The following is a 20,185-nucleotide window of genomic DNA, read 5'->3' on the forward strand; positions in this document are numbered from 1 at the left end:
AAGATCTAATGGACTTCATATTCCATCAACCCCAGACTACATGGATATGGTCAGGAATCCTGGGAGTTCTGCTGTTTTAATGAGTAATAGACCAAAACATCTGAGGGCACCAGGTAGGGGAAGGCTGATTAACACTGACTTGGAAATGGGTCACCATGGTCTTATATAAGGGATAGACCCTGGGACCATTTGCATGCAAAGCATCTATTCTACCACTGAGCCACAGCCCTTGCCCAAGAAGGGTGTGCCAAATATTTTGCTTGCTTGTCATTTCGTTGCTATAATACCCCCCTCTCTGAGTGATTTTTTGCCCCTGTGGGGCGGTCTAAGATGCATATTTGAAAGGGAAAGCATCTCCTTCCTGCCATTTGCTTTGGTGTTCCCAAATGTGCCCTCCAGATGTGGCATTTCCTTAGTTAAAAAAAAAAAAAAAAAAAAAGGCCAACAGGCTACACTTACATGCAATGGTGCACCTATTATATAGTTTCACCAACAGAATGTTCATGAACATTCCACGGCAGCCACTGATCATAAAACCCTTGAGCACATTACAACACAGATGTTTGCCTACTTCTAGGGCAGCAAAGCAGAGCAGCGTTTTAAAAAGCCATTCACTGTTCCCTTGCAACCTCCCCTCGCCCTCACCCCCCCCCCCCCCGGCCGCCTTTATCATCCTGCTTTCGCTGCCTTGAAAAGCTTAGTCAGTCTGAGAAGGGGTTTCCCAGCTCTGAAAGTGAATCATCACACCTTACACAACTAGAATAACCTTGGTGTACGCGAATGGCTTTTAAGCTCCGTCTTGCAGTGGGGGGAGGGGGAGGCAGGGAGGGAGACAAATCAGGAAGGAAAACCCACAGCAATGCCGTCTTCACTAATTCACTGGTCACTTCAAGACAGTTTGAGATGGCAAAAAAGGAAAAAAAGAAAAGCATCTCTCAAGACCCAGCTACCTTATGCTCCAGGCTAGAGTCTTTAAACATCAGGGAGAAAGGCTTGATATGCACTCTTCGCAATTTATCGCCACTCCGCAAGTCGATGGTGTGCTCTATTCGCTTGTTAATTTCCTCAGGCCCAGACTGGACATGCAAAGCTTGTGCAAGATGGTTTGGAAGCAGATTTATTGAATTTCTTGTTAGGGCAGCCAGAGTCTAGGGGAAAGCACATGCAAAAAGAATAAACCTGCTAGTCCCCCTTTGGGTTAAAAATGCAATCTTTTTTTTTCTTTTTTGTAAAGATCATTGCAAACCGTAACAGCATTCCATGCAATTCATTCACCCCAGAGGACTGGACGTGTGAGTGTGTGTGTGTTTTTAAGAAGGAGAAGTCTGAACCACGAAATGCACATGGGGGCAAACTGCTTTGACAGCATGGTTTCAATGGGCTTTGAAGTTGGCAGCAAGGGCATCCATTCGCTGGTTCGTTTACACCAAGAGATGTAGAACCTCTTTCAGCACGAGAGATGGATCTCATGTTGGAGAACATCTCGGGGGACGCCTTCCAGTGATGGGTATGGATCAAGACAAAAGAGGCAACACCCACCCACCCCAAATACCAGCATAGCTTAGCTTAAAACTCTTACTGCCAGTAAGTAAGTCTCAGGAGAGGCATCTCAACCTGTTAGAATGGGGTTGGGGGGACTGCACGAAAGCCAGCAAAACAGCAAAAGAGCAGTGGTTGGGGAAAGAGGGATGAGGCCAGGAAAAGAGGACCTGTCTATGCAGGATCCACCAGAGGGCCAGTTTTGGCCCCCGGGGCTGAGGTTCTGCACCCTTGGTTTACACTGAACTGCTTTTCAGACTTTTTCAAGGAAAACACCTCTGTCTAGCTCCAAAACCTGCAAATCCCATTGAAACATTTCCCAAAGCAGAAGGGCTGGGGGATATGACACATGCTGTTCCTTATAAAATCACAATGGCGTGGACGGCAAAGTTATTCCAAAGGGGAAAGGGCCATTTGCATGTGAGAACTGGCTATATCACCTCAATCCAGAAAGACGTCTGTGCCCTCAGAGGTGTACACACGCTCCTGGCACAAGCTGACTTCCCTTTTCATTTCAGTGGAAGGCACAGGCCCCTCGTGCAAAGCAATGCCTGACCATGCGTAGCGGCAGACTCCGTGAAAAGCCATCCCAGGCAGGGGAGGGCCACCTGTGCATCAGAACTCATAAGAAGAGACCTGCTAGATCAGACCAAAAGCCTATCTAGACCAGTGTTCTGCTCCCACTATGGCCAGTCACAGGCCTATGTGAAGCCCATGAGTAGAACATGACATGAGCACTCTTCCACTTGTGTTCACTTGCAGTTGGTCTTGAGAAGCATACTGCATCTGATCCAGGACGTGGCATTTAGCCATTATGACTAGTAGCCATTGATACCCTTCTCTTCCATGAATTTGCCTAATCCCCCTTTAAACCCATCCATCCCTACACCTTGTGGCAGCAAATTCCATAGCTTAACTATGTGCTGTGTGAAGCCGAAGAAGTACTTTCTTTCATCCATCCTGAATCTTTCACCATGGGATGACCCCATTAGGTTCTAGTATTATGAGAGAGGGAGAAAAACCTTCCCCTTTCCTTGTAAGACAAAGGTAACGTTTTTGGCAGTGAAGGCAGCTGACCCCATTTTCAGTGGGGCTGTAAATCCTCTCTGCCAGAACTCTAAAGGAGCTACCCAAAATGCTGAACCTATGTTGGGGATACAATTCAGCTCCTTGGAGAGCTTTTTTTAGAGTTGTGTCTGGTTCTGACTGAAACCCAGAATGGATTTACAGCTCCACTGAAAATGGAATCAGCAGCCTTCACTGTATTTTGGAGCAGTTTATCCATTTGAGAGACAGTGAAGATGAGATGGACATAAGCCGTAGCTAGACCTAAGGTTTATCCCTGGATTGTCCAGGGGTCAAACCTGTTCATCTAGGTGACACACAGGGGATCCAGTGCTTAGGCAGGGGTGAACTCTGGATGATCCCAGGATAAACCTTAGGTCTAGCTGTGGCCACAGATTCTAATGTTTGCTAGAAGTATTCTAAACACACATCCACACACTTCAAGCCATTAGTTATGTACAATATAGGAAGCAGCCTTATACCAACTTGGACTATTGTTCACCCAGTATTGACTACTCTAACTACCAACTACTAACTAATTACTAACTAACTACTCTAACCAGCAGCAGCACTCCAAAGTCTCAAAGAAGAATCTTTCCCATCACATGCTACCAGAACCATTTTGTAACTGGACCTGCCAGGGATTGAACCTGGAACCTTCTGCATGCCAAGCATGTGTTATACCACTGAGCTATGTCCCCATATTCACTTCAAATGTATGTCTTCACTCCCCCCCACACACCAGTTTGTTTTGATCACTATTCTTACATTAGGTTTCTCCTTCTGATTAAACCCAACTCTGGTTGAGAGTAGCCCAATGTTACTCAACCTGATGCCTTCCAGATATGTTGGACTGTCAGGAATTCTGGAGGTTGTAGTCCAAAGCACCTGGAGGACACCAGTTTGGGGAAGGCAGATCATGTAGCCAGTTAAAAAGAACCATGCTGGTCCGACCAAGGGTCCATTAAGTCCAGCATTCTGTTCACACAGTGGCCGACCAGCTGCCCATAGGAAACCCACAAGCAGGATATGAGGACAACGACACCCTCCTGCCAATGTTCCCCAACAACTGACATGAATAGGCATACTATGTACAGTTAGAAAAGAGGAGAATCACAGAATCATAGAATCATAGAATAGCAGAGTTGGAATGGGCCTACAAGGCCATCGAGTCCAACCCCCTGCTCAATGCAGGAATCCACCCTAAAGCATCCCTGACAGATGGTTGTCCAGCTGCCTCTTGAATGCCTCTAGTGTGGGAGAGCCCACAACCTCCCTAGGTAACTGATTCCATTGTCGTACTGCTCTAACAGTCAGGAAGTTTTTCCTGATGTCCAGCTGGAATCTGGCTAACTTTAACTTGAGCCCGTTATTCCGTGTCCTGCACTCTGGGAGGATCGAGAAGAGATCCTGGCCCTCCTCTGTGTGACAACCTTTTAAGTATTGGAAGAGTGCTATCATGTCTCCCCTCAATCTTCTCTTCTCCAGGCTAAACATGCCCAGTTCTTTCAGTCTCTCTTCATAGGGCTTTGTTTCCAGACCCCTGATCATCTTGGTTGCCCTCCTCTGAACACGCTCCAGCTTCTCTGCGTCCTTCTTTAATTGTGGAGCCCAGAACTGGACGCAATACTCTAGATGAGGCCTAACCAGGGCCGAATAGAGAGGAACCAGTACCTGACGTGATTTGGAAGCTATACTTCTATTAATGCAGCCCAAAATAGCATTGGCCTTTCTTGCAGCCATATCGCACTGTTGGCTCCTATTCAGCTTGCGATCTACAACAATTCCAAGATCCTTCTCGTTTGTAGTATTGCTGAGCCAAGTATCCCCCATCTTGTAACTGTGCATTTGGTTTCTATTTCCTGAATGTAGAACTTGGCATTTATCTCTATTAAATTTCATCCTGTTGTTTTCAGCCCAGCACTGCAGCCTATCAAGATCACTTTGAAGTTTGTTTCTGTCTTCCAGGGTATTAGCAATCCCACCCAATTTGGTGTCATCTGCAAATATGATAAGCGTTCCCTGCACCAAATTTGATAAGCAGTAGCAGGAGAGGGCTACTGCTCTTTTAATAATTGTGCAGAAGAGGGGATTTCAAATACAAGACCCTGTCCCCTTTGACATCTGCCCCCTCCTGATTATGTTTTATTTCCTTACTGCAAACAATATAGTTTACTTTGTTTTCTGTAAAGTTGCAACAAGACAGAGTGAGGAATAAGCTCCGAGGAATACTCTGAAGAACACTCAGAATGGTATTGAAAACTTTCAATACAGAAAAAGGCTATCAATCACATTTGCTAAAAGCCTCCATGACGAACGATTGTGTAGCTGCAGCCATATGGAACAGGAAATGTATAAACCGCAGGGACTGTGCAGCTGCCCAGTGGTGATTTGTGTGTTTACGAAGGGCCACCGTATCCCCTACCACACTCATAATGTTCATTTCAGGGAAGCTGTGCAGTTCCATCAGCTGTGTACGTTGCCTCTACCACAGGACAGCAGTCACAGCAAGCCACTCGAGATGGGTTTATTTTACTATGAGTCTAATGGAACTCTCGCACTGTGTTCACATATAATGCTAAGCCAGCAGTGCACAACTTTTTTTGCCCACAAGGGCTCCATTGGGCAGCACCAGGAAAGGGGTGTGTGTGTATCAACATGCACTTGTGCATGCTCGCACACATGCACATTACCTCTGATCAGAGATAAGGAAAGGGTTTCTCTTGCCACTGCTAGCAAGTTAACTTCTTACTTATTTCCAGTCTTTCAGCAAAGGTGGGAGATAAGGAAGGGATTTCCTTGCTGGCACTGAAAGTAGCAAGGGATACCCCAGGCAGTGCTATCATAATTGGGGTGGGTGGGAGAGATACAGGTTCATCACATGACCTCTCAGAAATGACTTGGCAGGTGACATGTGGCCTACAGGACCACTTTTTCCACCCTTGCATTAAGCCAGGGCTTACATAACCATGTTTTGTTGCTTGAATTGGCTTGTTTTCTGTATTTCTGCTTTGTTTCTCTCCTGCCCATTTCTCCAGCTTTCAGAGCTGTTTCATTTTCAGGTCACTCTTGATGGGCACTTCTGTTTCAGGACAGACAGCAAGGCAAACAAGCCAGGGATGAGCCACAGCTCTGGGTTCACACATCGTGACAAGCCATGGTTTAAGTAAGCCAGACTTTGCAAGCCAACAACAAGCCATGGCTTCTATTTGTGGTTTGTAGCTGGATAACACATTGTGGTTTGTTTGTGGAGGTGGGTTCAGACCTAATAACAAGCCAGATTTCAGCAAACTACAACATGGCTTAATGTTATGTGTGAACCAGGACCCTATTTCATACTCAAGAGCTCCATCCTATAAATGTCTGCTGCTCAGTACTAAGTCCTATTGCGTGAACAAGTCATGCTCTCAAGTATAGCATTGCAGCTTAAGAATTATTATTTCCAAAATTCCATATATGTAAAATAATACTGAAACCAAAAAGAAAAATATATATATAGAAGTTATGTGTTTCGGGTTGAATCTTGGGCATAAATATCTAAGAAGAGCCCTCCTGGATTAGATCAAGGGTCCATCAGCTTCCTGTTTTCAGCAGTGGTATCTGCCAAGCCCATGAACAGGCCATAAATTCTGCTACCACCCCCCAGCAACCCATATACAGAGCAGTGCTGCTTTTGCATGCAAACATTTATATTCGGTCACCATGACCAAACCTTTCATTCACTTGTTCTCCACTCATTTGTCTAATCCCCCTTTCCTCACCTGATCTGGGGCTGCTGAGGAATGAACCTGGCACCTCCAGCATGCAAGAAATGTGGTCTACCACTGAACTATAGCCCCTCCCTCCTGCACGGCACTGGCCAGCCCTCTTCAACCTTACAACTGCAACACATGAACTGAAGATGCAACTTGGGGCATGTTTACGCTTCCCGGCATTCTGGGAGGGAAGGGAGAGGATGTCACAATATGCTGATCACCAGATCCTCCCCCTGCATTCACATGCGGCACGTGACATCCAAGGAGGAAGGAGGACGTCACACTCGCCATTTTTTAGAAAAGAATACAGGAGCTGGAGTGCACTTGTGCTCCAGCGAAAAAGTTAGTAAAAAAGAAGAAGAAGCCCCGACCCTGCTCCCCACCCCATTCCTGATGGCCCTGGACTATTCCTGTCCCGGCTCCTTCCCTCAGATGACCCCCGCTACTCACGGGGAAGAGGGAAGAAGCTAGGACGGCCATCCACACCACCTGTGGATCATCCTGGGACCATGGGGAAAACTGTGAAAAAAGTGTAGGGCAATATCCCAGGGAAATGCAGGGATCTTCCCTCCCTGTTCCCGGGATCCCCTGTGGGTCATGTTCTTCACAGACAGGGATGATCCCCAGGATATCACCCAGTGTAGACAAGCCCTTAGTGTGCTCTTCATCAAGCTATTGGTAGTGATGGGCAATACTTTCAAGGACGTTTGCACGAAAACCACTGGGATGCGGGGTGGGATGGTGGGGCTAAACATAGCATTGAATGCATAGTCCCCAGAACAGGCAAGAAGTCCATTGCGTGGTCTTAGGCTAAGACTATCCCTCAGCCTTTTTCAGACAAACAATCCAAGGGCATTGTGAAGAGGGAGAGAGAAAGAGTACCAGGTCAAGCCCTGGTTTGTATGCATTAATTTGAAAGTCAATATAGACCCCTTTGCAAGATGATTGCACTTAGAGCTTTTTCAACCTGGTGGTCTACAGATCTGTGGGGCCATAACTCCCATATTCCCCAGCCATCATGGCCATGCTAGCTAAGAATCACAGGAGATGCAGTCCAACGCATCAGGAGGGTAGCATCTTGGAGAAGCCTGCAACTGAGACACCTTCCTAAGCACATAGAGAGAATCCTATAACGGGAAGGGAGAAGCAGCCATGTTTGAGATCACCAGGATTCTCTTAAAATCACCTCCCTGCTTGTCTTGTGCCTGATTCCCATTCCTGTGTGCAATAGCGGTTTGCTCTGCATAAATGGAAAACACGTGCAAATCGAGTAATGATCAAACGGGAGATTTGCGCAAATTTCCTCTAATTTGTGCAACTTTCCTCCATAAACTAAAGTGGGACCGAGTCCGTCCACAGAGGAAATTTGCGCAAATTAGGAAATTTGTGCCAATCGAACTGAGAATCAGGAATGAGTCAAACCCGAGCATGAGTTTGACAATGAGTGAATATGTTTGGCTGACACGCGCTTGCGTTTGCACTCAGATTTGAAACTTCGAACCGTGCGTGCTCGCATGTTTTGCGAGCAAAAACAAAACGCTCCTGCATCCCTACTCATATGCACTAGCAGCCATAGATGCATAGGTGCTATCCTTAAAATGCACGTGTTCATAATCCTGCCGTTTGCATTGATAAAACGTCTGAAAAGGCTCAGTTTAACTATCTCACAGGGTTGTTGTTGTTGTATTTATTTATTTATTTTTATTTATTTATTTATTTATTTATATAGCACCATCAGTGTACATGGTGCTGTTATGAGGATAAAATGGGAGTGAAAATCCATGTTTGTCAGCCTATGCTCTTGGGGTGAGGGTGAAGTTGAAGACAGATGTAAATAAAGCTGGAGTTTTTGGGGTTAATAACAACACCAAGAGTTGATGACATGCATTTCATTTTCATGTTACTTATTGAAGCTGGAAATGCATCAAGCAAAAGGACAGGAAAAGGTACACCTGTAAGACATACATGCTCTACTCTGGATTGTAACCAATGTTAAGTCTTACTTAGAGGAGGCCCATTGAAATGAACGGAAAGTTAGACTAACATTGGATATAACCCCCTATCAGCTCTTAGAAGATCAATATGGCTTGTGCTAAAATGGAAAGAGAGTGCAAAAAGGATCAGACCAGCTCAGAACGAAAACACAAGCAAAGTGCATCCATCAAACAGAGGTTGTGTATAAAGAGAACTTGGGTGCCATGCTCAGAGGCCGGGGGGTCTTTTCCTTTCCACCAACAACTCGTGAGAGTTTCTTACACCAGAGGAAATGCCCGAGATGCAAAGGGGCAACTGGCAAAGCAGCCTCTCTATGCATCAAACGTTTAGTGTTCAGTGATGTGGATGTTTCGGAGAAAGAGGTCGCAGCGCGTGCAGAATAGGCATCTTGTCATTATGGATCTACTTGATGGAAAGAGGAGGGAACGCAACCCGACCTCCTTCTCCAGTGATTCATCAGTCTTTCAAATGTGGAGGAAAGACTGGTGTCTTAGGGCACTTTAACCTTTTCCTCTTTAATTTCTCTTAAGCAGACAGCCTTCACAAGGGATTTTGTGACACAGCTAAAAAAGCAACAACACGTGGCAACCTGTCAGATCTTACAGACCTTGCACTGAAGGCTGCCGAAAAGGGATGCAGGCAGCGGTCCAACAAAGCCCTTCCTGGCTTGAGCTGCCTATTCCTGCTATATAGCTACGCATTTAGAAATCGATGTATGCCAGTAGGGCTTGCAACAAAATGTTGCACTATGCGATACACCCATTCGGAGTTCCAGCTCAATCCTTCGGCACCACCAGTGAAGGCTGGTGTCTCCAATTTTGGTGGGACTGTGACTCCATTGTGGGTTTTAGTCAGAACCATCCAGGACAATAAAGCAGATATCCAAGGTGCTTAAACCTAACCCTGAACTAGATTCAGCACCTTGGATAGCTCCTTTGGAGTTCTGGCCGGCTTGAACTAAAACCCAGAATGGTTGCACATCACCACCAAAATTGGAGACACTTGGCCACCACACCAGTTTTCTGTTCTTTTCCTCTAAGTAGTCGGTGCTGCCCCGCCCCTAATGTTTTGGTACTTCTGCAAACCTTGGAATTTCTCTAAGGCTGTGGACTCCTCCCTCTTGTATATGGATGGTGCCATTCTGACTATATGAAGAACCACACTCAGAGAACAGGCATCCTTTATTTGCATTATCCTGTAAAATATTGTGTATTTTGCTGCTGCTGCTGCTATTATTATTATTATTATTATTATTATTATTATTATTAATAATAATAATAATAATTATTCTCAACCAGGGGAGTATGCAAAGATTATGTCCTGCAGCACATCATTGGGGATGGACCACTATTGGCACTTAATGGCTGTGCCCCTCTCAGTTGGCAAAGGGCACTGAAGGTGGAGGAGAGCTGCCTTACTTGGTGGCAGTAAAGGAGTCTTCTGTTTCGCTGTTTGAGGGTGAAAGCAGTGCAGGCTGGTGGCTCTGAGGTCAGTGGGGCTTTGAATCCACTTTGGGTTTCGGTCAGAAACTGTCAGAATTCTAAAGGAGCTATCCAAGGAGTTAAATCCACTTTGGAGATAGGGTTCAGCACAATGGATAGTACCTTTAGAGTTCTGAGTGAAACCCAGAGTGGATTTATAGACTCCCAGTCATCAGATTTCCCAGCCTCCGCTGGGTTCTCACATGAAAGGCAGTCTTAGCATTGTATTTTTAACTTGACATTCTTTTTAAATTGATGGTACATTTATATGGTATGATCTTGTTATATTAAGAGCCATGCTGGATCAGACCAAGGGTCCATCTCGTCCATCACTCTGTTCACACAGTGGCCAACCAGCTGTTGACCAGGAACCCACAAGCAGGACATGGTGCAACAGCATCCTTCAGCCCATGTTCCCCAACAACTAATGTACATAGGCTGTATAATGGGCAGTATCCAATCCTGGCCACCCACCATCTCTAAACATGTTGGACTAGCAGTAACATCCAGTAAGCATAATGGGAAATTAGCACTTATTAGTGCAACCCAGGAAACTAACTGAAACGACTACTTCTGGGATGGGACAAGATAGTGGAGCTTCCTGCCTTGTCCAGTTCCAGAAGTGGTAGTTTTGGCTCATTTCCCATTGTGCTAGCGGACATGCCTGCGAACACAATGGTAGCATTGGGTACTTAGATTGGTTTGGCTTTGGTATATTGATTAGGTAGCAACGTGTGTGTGTGTGTGTATTATTATTTTTGTGTGTGTAAGTCATTTCATGACTTTTCTGCTGACACTTACATCAAATGAATCACCACACACAGAAAAGTAGAATTCAGGGTGTCTGGAGCCTTCTTCTCCCCAACATGCTAATTTTCTATGTGCAGAGAAAGTGTGTGAGTGTGCACGCATGTGTGCATGCTTGAACGCACTCTCTCTCTCTCTCTCTCTCTCTCTCTCTCTCTCTCTCTCTCTCTCTCACACACACACACACACACACACACACACACACTCAACAATACATTACAGAGGAGTTTTCAGATCTCATCCCTATGCCTGTAGTATGAAGAAGCACAGTTAAGTTGCAAATCAACTACCTCATCTGATGTTGGTGAGAACTGAGGCTTCTGAGGACAAGCAAGGTTTTAGGTGCCTGGTTATTGTTTGTGGCAATGTATAAAACTCTCAGGTCCTAATATGCACACATAGATGTGTTTTGAGGTTCTGATTCAGTTAACACTCAGCTGTGTCTAACATTCAGGTTCCTCAGGGAGATGGTGGGGGTGGGGGTGGCTGGCACTTTCTGGATTCTAATTCATAGGTTAATTGTGACCTGCAGGGCTTTTGCGTAATCATCTGCACTTCGCATGAGAGAAAAGGTTAAAGAGAAATGTGTTTCCTCCAAGGCTTTCTTTAGCGAGGTGCAATAAAGCAGGCTTACATAGCAGATGGACTTGGGGGTGGGGTGGGGTGAGTTGTGACTTACATGCTGTTTCCCCACAATGTTATCGAAGGGAAGCTCAGGACTCCACGATCCTTCAGTGAAGGTTGCCCCACTGTTCCTCCTGTCGGAAGAGGTGATGGCCTCTTTGACAATGTCTTCAGGCAGAGTCAACAGACTTTCTTCGGGCTGTTTGATCAAGTAGGTCTCGATGTTGTGCTTCCTCAAGAATTCATTGCGTTCCTTGCCGTGACCTTCTTCAACGTTGTAAGCCCCGTTTAGGCAATCTAGGGTAGCCTTGGATATGTGGATTCTCCTGCAGCAGTAGAAAGAAGTGATAAAATGAACAGGGATGACGCTTGAGTAGCCTGTGGTTAAACTATGGTTAACTCCATAGTTAAACTCTGGAACTCACTACCACAAGATGTAGTGATGGCCACCAATTTGGATGGCTTTAAAAGGGGATTGGCTAAATTCCTGGAGGAGAAGGCTATCCATGGCTACTAATGCTGAAGGCTATGTGTTACCTCCAGTATCCAAGGCAAAAAACCAATCACACCAGTTGCAGAGGACCATGGGTGGGAGGGTGCTGCTGCACTTGTGTCCTGCCTGTGGGTTCCTGGTTGTCAGCTGGTTGGCCTCTGTGTAAACAGAGTGCTGCACTAAATGGACCTCAGTCTTATCTAGCATAGCTCTTCTTGCGTCCTTATGTTGCATATAGAACTCTGAATAATACAAGGGGGAACAGCAACAAAATGTTGCAGTATGCCCTCACCACCTAACTGGACTGCTCCTGTTCAGAGTCCCTCCCAGTCAACCTTCCCCTCCTCAAAGCTTCATCCTACCCACTCTCTCACTGTTGGCTTTCCAGCTGGCACTGTCATCTTTGTGGCTACTGAGCATGCTCAATCACCAGAGGCCATTTTTGGGTGCCCCACTGATTATTATTTTTTTTAAAAAAGTGTTTTGCATTATTGCAAAGCCACGGGTTTACTGCAAGCATGCTGATAACTTACTTTTATTTTTTATTGGCTTCGTTTTGGCCTTATAACCATTGGCACTCACCACTTGAGTTCCTTATTAGAGGGAACTCTAAGGAATCCCAAGGGTTCATAAAGCTCAATTTTCAGACCTGCTATATTTCAGTCCAGGAACCAAACTGTTCTTAGCCTTAATAGTTAATCCTGGAAAACTGCTTACCAAGGAAATTGTGATCACATAACACATTGCAATTCTGTCAGACATTTCAACTCATATATACGATGTCTCCACAGGTTTCGGCAGATGTGGGAGCTGTTTCTGAAGTCCCAACCTTGTGATTATTTTGACACGGTGACCAGTTATTTAAGAAACCTTTTGACATTTTGCATGTATGTGGATCTTTCTATCTTTCATATGTGGTGGTGGTGGTGGGTGCACCATGAACCAACATGGGTATTGTGGCATTACACCCCACAAGTCAGTTCCCAAATGTATGTCTGCGTTTGTAAGTCTGTGGTGAGTTTAGGATGTTGGCCTGAGTGGGCGGAGTTAGAATGTCTTGGGAGGGGGAGGAGTGATATATAAGGGAAGGACTGAGGGGATTGCGGGGGACTTTTTAGGTACTCTTAGGCCATAGCTAGACCTAAGGTTTATCCCTGGATCGTCCTGGGGTCAAACCTGTTCATCTAGGTGACACACAGGCAGGGGCGAACCCTGGATGATCCCAGGATAAACCTTAGGTTCCTATCTCTCCTCTCTCATCTCACACTATTGCCCCGCTCGTGCTCTTCGTTCCTCTGATGCCATGTTTCTCACCTGCCCAAGGGTCTCTACTTCCCTTGCTCGGCTTCGTCCATTTTCTTCTGCTGCCCCTTACGCCTGGAACGCTCTTCCAGAACATCTGAGATCCACAAGTTCAATCGCAGCTTTTAAAGCTCAGCTAAAAACTTTTCTTTTTCCTAAAGCTTAAAACCTGATGTAGTTTGGACTCTATACTGTTAGTTTTACCCTACCCTGTGCCTGTTTACCCTACCCAGTGCCTGTTTGCATTCTCTTCCCCTCCTTATTGTTTTATTATGATTTTATTAGAATGTAAGCCTATGCGGCAGGGTCTTGCTATTTACTGTTTTACTCTGTACAGCACCATGTACATTGATGGTGCTATATAAATAAATAATAATAATAGCTGTGGCCTCAGAGTCTTTAGTGCTTTCTGTGTTTAGAGTACTTAAGTTCCGGGAAATTTGAGGTTCAGTGTAGAGAGTGGTGTCTTTGGAGAGTGGTGTGCACATAGTTGATGTATATTAAGCAATACAGATAATAAAGAAAGCTCAAGAGTGATTGTGTGAGAGAAAGGAAAGCGCATATGTGAATAAGCGAAAGGACTGGATGAAAGGTTTCAAAAAGGTTTTAAATGTTTTATTTGAAACAAAGCTTGCGAACTTTTAAAAATAAATTTTAATTATTTTGTTTTTGACTACCACAAAAATCCCACGTGTCTGTTTGATATTTATCACCTGAAGTTTACACATTTAGCACCCACTCTGACAATAATTCACCTCAGCACATATAACTCATGGTGCATTATTATATATATATATTGAAATCCTTCTCCATTTAACCCCTTTCTCCACATAGTTTGGAGGAAGGTGGTTTTTATCCCTTGCCTCAGGCGTATCAAGTGGTGGTGCTTGGCTTGAGCAGGGAGTAGCCGCGGCCAGGCTTGGTGTTCAGAGCCTGTGTCATGGCAGGTATATCTGTTGGAATCTTGACACAAGTATGTACATAAATACCAGCTACTCTACCTATTCACATGAAGGGATAGAGAATGCGCTGCACATATTTTCAGCCTGAACAGGATGCTGTACACTGTCCTATCAATATGCCATCCTTTTGTGCACATTCTTTGCCATTTCCACTCTGTGGGCACAATGCCTGGTATTCAACCACAATATTGTTTTCTAATGACAGCATTCTAAGTCATGAGGGGCAGGTGGATTTCAAATCAATAATTCAAACCGGATTACTATGTGGACTTCTGTGGATACAATGTCTAAACAGATAACATATGTGACAAATGTGAGGAGTGGTTGGAGCGTGCAGACAGATAGCAAGGTGCCAGGAACCTTCTTTCCTTCTGCCTGCCCAATTTAGTGAGGCTGCCCAAACGTTGTAATTAGTCAATCCCTACTATGAATCTATTTTGAATTATGATGAGCCCTGACTCTGATGCACGGCATTGTAATATGTTTGTAATTACAACTGAGATTTATTGCAGGCAGTGTTGTTGCTGCTGCCGCTGCCGCTTCTACTACTTGTTCCCTCACAACCACAGCCTCCTGTTCCATTTGTAAACGAAACCAGTGGTGGAGTGGTACATTTTGAAGTGCTGGCTCTCAGCATTGTTCCCTCACACTGTATCAACAAACCTAGCAATTGTCATATTCACCAAAAGCAGGCCAAGCTAATGGGTCTTAATGGGTCGTGCAGACCACCTCCTGTGTCAGCTCCCCCCCCAGACCCAGTTGGGTGCTCTTGACATGAGTGTGGACCACCACCACTCCAGTGCTCACAAGGCCCCAGTGAATGCTTGGCAGCTATCTGCCCACGTGCCAAAATCCAGGAGCCCTGTGGACCACCACCCCATTCCCCCCACCCGGACCCAGTCGACCACTCACTGCATCCTTATTTTGAGCCACCCCTGCTGTAATGGGGAATCTTTTGTGATGGTGTGGTCTTGAACGGGCAATTAAGACCGATTAGCTGGACAAAACACCTGCTTCTTGAACAGGCAATGGACACATATCCTGCTTGGTGTAGATCTGGCCAGAGACCATGCAATGCAAACGTTAGCGAAGACACACATTAGCCACACAAAGTGTCACAGTGGTGTGAACACTGCCTGCAGGGTATGCTTCCCAACATGCTATGCCATTAGGCTGGAAGATGATCAAGTCTAGTCCAGCAAGCTGATAGGGGATAGGCCACTGCCTCTTATCACCATATTGACATAGAAAAGGTGTATCAAGAGAGAGGTTGGAAGAAGTTTTGAGAGATTTGGAATTAACGTGGTTAAATTATTTTCAATTAGAACAATGGACTAAAAATTGGGTAAGAGAAAATGGAGAATGTAAAGAGAGGACGAAATTTGAGGAATTAATTGAACAAAAAGAAATAGATAAGGGACAAAATATAGGGATAAAGGGGTTAGTGAGTCAAATATATAATATATTAGTTGAGAAAGGAGGGCTGGATAGTGCTGGGAAAATGGTTTGGGAGACTGATTTGAAGATACAAATAGGACAACAGAGGTGGGATGGACTATGGAGACAGAGAGTGTTGAGAAATATGTCAGTAAGAATAAAGGAGAATTACTATAAACTTGTATGGAGGTGGTATTTAACTCCAGTTAGATTAAATAAGATTAATAAACAGCTTTCAGCAGATTGTTGGAGGGGTTGTGGAGAAAAGGGAACGTATTTACATATGTGGTGGGATTGTATACATGTGCAAAAGTTATGGAAGATGGTGTTTTATGAGATTGAACAGATTGTGGGATTTAAAGTAGAAGTTACACCAAGGATTGCATTACTCTCACTGCATGATGATCTTAAATGTAATAAAGAAATGAAAGAATTGATAATGAACCTGCTGACAGCTGCGAGGTTAATAGTAACTAGGAATTGGAAAATTACAGGAGATTATTGTATTGAAGAATGGTATAAAGAAGTGTGGGACATTGCTATAAACGATAAATTGACATGTAATATAAAAATGAAAAGAGGCATAGTAAAAACGAATGATTTTGAGAGTATATGGCAAAAGTTCCTGGAGTTTGTATTTTCTAAAGGAAGGGGGGATCCACCAACAGATGAAACTATGAGTTTTTGGAAACAAGAATGAGATCCCGAGGTGGGGGGAGCACTGTTATGTTTATTATATTATGTTTAATAGGTTAACATTGAATATATGATAGTAAGGTATTATAATATCTTGTATTAAGTGATTTTGATTTGTGTTTGTTGTTTCAATAATAATAATAATAAAAAAACAAAGCCTAAGTCTCCTTATACAATTTGAGACTACAATGTTCGGAAGATGTATAAGATAAAGGTTGTGAAGATGTGGTCGCACCCCACCACCAACTCCACCAGCACCACCAAACTTTAAATGTTTGTCTGTCATGTCAAGCTTTTCCAAGCTTAAGCCACAGCTCTTTTGCAGTGGTAAGCCTCCCTAATTCTTGGCCAATATTGCTCCACCTCCTCTCATTGTTTTTATGACTTTCTGCAAGTCTACCCTAAAGTATGTCCCACTGGATTCAATAGGAGTTACTTCTAGATAAGTGTGTACAGGATTGCAAGCACTGACCTGTTTCTCTGTTAACTCATGATGAGCTGCAATGCCTGCAGGTGGCATTTTGTATATTCAACCCCTGACTGGGAGTGGTTGTGTCATGCAAACCCAGCTACCATGGGTTATGTGAGGGTTAAACAACCCTCCCATAACCCTAGAACTGACCATGAGTTATCAGAGGTTGTTTATCCTTCCCATAACCTATGATGCCCAGGGTTATGCACAAAATTCCAGAAAAAAATAGAAACTGGCCTAACTTGCTGCAGCCGGAACTGGAATGAAATCCAGGAGGGGGGGTGAGCCTAGGAAAACACATTGAACTCCACTTGCAAATGGTTTTCTCCAACATCCATAGACATTGGTGGCTTAAGCAACAGATCAGGAGGGAGAGCGAGTCTTCAGACATACGGAAAAACCCAAGATAAATATTGCCCTTCTCCAAGAGCAATAGCAGGGGAAACCTTCTTGATTCTATGCAGACTTGGCCCAGTCTAGTTCAAAATTACAATGTTCATGCCAAAGGACTCAAAGACAGTAAGACTCGAAATGGTAGAATGCCAAGCTGTCATTGCACAGGCTTAGACTTACCCAGGGATCCCTCCTGACTCGAGTTTGTTGGCAATATCTACATCCCAGGACCAGACATCAAACTGCCACTTCCGAAGGCCCAGCACACCACACAGCACAGATCCAGAGTGTATTCCAATCCTCATGTCAACATCATGCTTCGTCCTTGACCGTACATACCTGAAAAAGAAACTGAGCATCTTAAAATGTATCTAAGAGATCTGTCTAGGAGTGTTGTTCCATCATGCCAGCTCCTGTTTTTTTTAAAAAAAAAAATGGTGGGAGTAACAGGAGCGACAGGAGCGACATCCCTCTTCCCTGCTGGGATGTCACACTTCCATTTAGACACCCATGGACAATCCAGGAAGCCGGTAAGGCCGGGATTGTCCCCCCTCCCTCCCTGAAGGCTCTTGGGTGTAGAAAGGGCCATAATTTGCACTAAAAGCCCGTACATTTCTGAGCTTGCAATCTGATCCATGGACAAAAAGGAAAATAAAATGTAAAAAGCATTTGACCGCATGTGTACATTTCAAAAATGTGCACAGTTGATACGTACATTGGGAAAATATCCACGGAAAAACGCATGGATTTTTATGTGGGGGAAAAAACATACACCCAAAGCTCACAATCTGATACAGACTTGGGTCAGAATAAACTTTGAGATGGAATCCAGAGCACTTTGGTGAGCTTGAGGTTTGCTGATCAGTGCATCCCTAAAAAAGAAGAAAAATCTCATTTCCTGGAAGGGACCTTGGAGAACCTTTAGATTTTTACATCCTTAAAAAGCCTCATTGGATCTCAAGGCAACCCAGAGGAAGCTCACACATTTTTAGTGTGTGGCTTGAACCCCAGCTGTTTCATTTTTTAAATAAACAAATAAAAATAAAGTGATATTTGCTAGCCTTAAGAAAAACATTCTAAGTGGAAAAATATAGGCAGCAATAAAATATTTCTGAAGGGTGGGTTATCACTGAAATGCTTAATTGCGTTGCATGGTCCAGAGAGACCCACACTACTGCTATTAAACAGGAGCAGAAAGAAAAGAGGTTGATAGTGTTATTTGAATGGAAAAAGCGACGAGGTTCGTTGAGCCCATTGAACTTTTCCCCATAAAAATCATGACATAGTTATTTATTATACTACCAGAAATTGGTTTAATTAAGACATTTTCTCATCTCGCCTCCTATTCCAAGCAATTAATGGCTTTTTTAAAAAAACACACACAACACTTTTCCGGAATGCTACTTGCTGGAAATTGAATGATAATGTCAGAATATAAATTGTGGGGAAATGAGTGGCTGAGGGTCGGAGGAATATAGGCAGAGCCCAGGAAGCTGCTTAGTAAGTCACGGCTTAAGAACGTAAGAAGAGCCCTGATGGATTAGACGACAGTACTATCTAGTTCAGCATTCTGTTCCCACATTGGCCAACCAGATGCCTACAGGAAGGTCACAAGCAGAACAAGAGTTCAATAGCCTCTCCTACTACTGGACAATATCCAATGCAGTCACTGCACCTCTGCGTGTTTTGCTGCACCTACAGGACCAACCACTGGCACAACCGCAAACGAGCGCTTCCTAAAGCAACCCTGGAAATGAGCAAAAATGCTCATTTGCAGAATGGGGTAGGTCAGTAGCTTCCTGTTGCACTAGCAGTGGGTCTCACTAGGGCGTGGGCAGCATTGGATACTGCCCATTGTTACTCAGCACCTGGCATTGCTTCTGATACAAAACATTTGAAGTAGCACAACGAAGAACACGTGGAAATGCCTTTCTTGAACCAGGAGCTTGTGACGACTGTAGTGGAGTCGCTCCGTTTGATTCAGTGATTCCCCGGCCGGAGAAGGGGGGTCCGACTTAGCCAGCCCAGATTCCCGCCCCTTCACTGCCGCTGTTAACCCTTTGTAGTCTAGGTTCTCAAGGAAGCACGCCACACTCCAGAAATAGGGACCAAACACTTTTATTCTTTATACTACACTCTCCCACAAGGGTCCACACATTAAGGTAAACACGTAAGAGGTTTTGGGGAAAAACATGGACAGAGGAATAATACACTTAGAACAGCAGGGACTAATACCTTATCTTCCCCCTTTACACGCTCAAGCCTAATAGGATTCGCACTCACTCCCCACTTTTACCACCCACCAGCCGTAACTCTGGCAAGGTCAGAGTTAAACTAAACTAAACCTAAACTAAAACAAAACGAACACATATAACTCTGTGACTCAACCTTGTGTTGCTCACTCCGACTTGGCTTCACGCCACTCGAATTAAGACTCCTTCCCTCAGCGGCCACGTGGAGCCTCCGTCATCCCGCCAGCCTGGCCAGGATGCTCTGACTCACCACACACACGCTGGACTCCTGACACCCACAGGAAAAGAGACTGGACCCTTAGGTGACTAAGCCTTTTATCCCTTTCTGGGATCCCATTGTCACCAGACCCACCCTTACCAATAGAAACCCCATAGCAAACCACACCTCTCCCAAAGGGAGGGGGAACACTCCCAGACATTGCATAGCTGCAACTTGTTACCCACTCCCCAGTACCAGCCCGGGGAGGCGTTATCAGATGCCAGGCGCTTGTCGCCCAGTGCGGCCTTGGCATTTCACTTGCTACTCCCTTTTCAGACACACAGAAACCCCTCTCCCTCTCCCTGGGATGAAGCAAAAATATGTTCTCTTAAAGGGACCATGGGCTCAGCCCATGACAATGACCAGTTCTAATGGATGCTCCAGGCAATTTTGATTTGGGATGTATTTTCAAAAGCACGGCCTCGCAATGTTGACCCATGTCAATGGAACTCTCATTACTTTCAGTGTGTGTGTGGGGGAAGGCCAGAGAAACCCTGCTTAAGAGGGCAAATAAGCAACAGTATTTGTGTCCCATGATCTCACATGCCTTAACCCTTTAGGCCTTCCTTAAGAGGAGGCAAAAGCAGTCGAACATTCTAAGTGTCCAGGCTGTCGTCGTTTTTTGGAAGTGGCCAACGGCAGCATAAATCCAG

The 20,185-nt window shown here is 44.8% G+C and overlaps 1 protein-coding gene across 1 annotated transcript in view; it reads right to left on the reverse strand.

The window, feature by feature from the left end:
* The window catches only part of ADCY8 (adenylate cyclase 8), a 135,131-nt gene that overhangs the window by 45,196 nt on the left and 69,750 nt on the right, over positions 1–20,185 (reverse strand). Inside the window, exons 6-8 of the mRNA XM_063131148.1 lie at positions 17,202–17,360; positions 11,322–11,592; positions 951–1,148 (exon numbers count right to left, since the gene is read on the reverse strand). Coding sequence (XP_062987218.1) covers positions 951–1,148; positions 11,322–11,592; positions 17,202–17,360 — 628 coding nt within the window. The remainder of the gene's footprint in view (positions 1–950; positions 1,149–11,321; positions 11,593–17,201; positions 17,361–20,185) is intronic.

Source organism: Elgaria multicarinata, chromosome 7 (genome assembly GCF_023053635.1).
Source record: "Elgaria multicarinata webbii isolate HBS135686 ecotype San Diego chromosome 7, rElgMul1.1.pri, whole genome shotgun sequence".
In the NCBI taxonomy this organism is placed as follows: domain Eukaryota; kingdom Metazoa; phylum Chordata; class Lepidosauria; order Squamata; family Anguidae; genus Elgaria; species Elgaria multicarinata.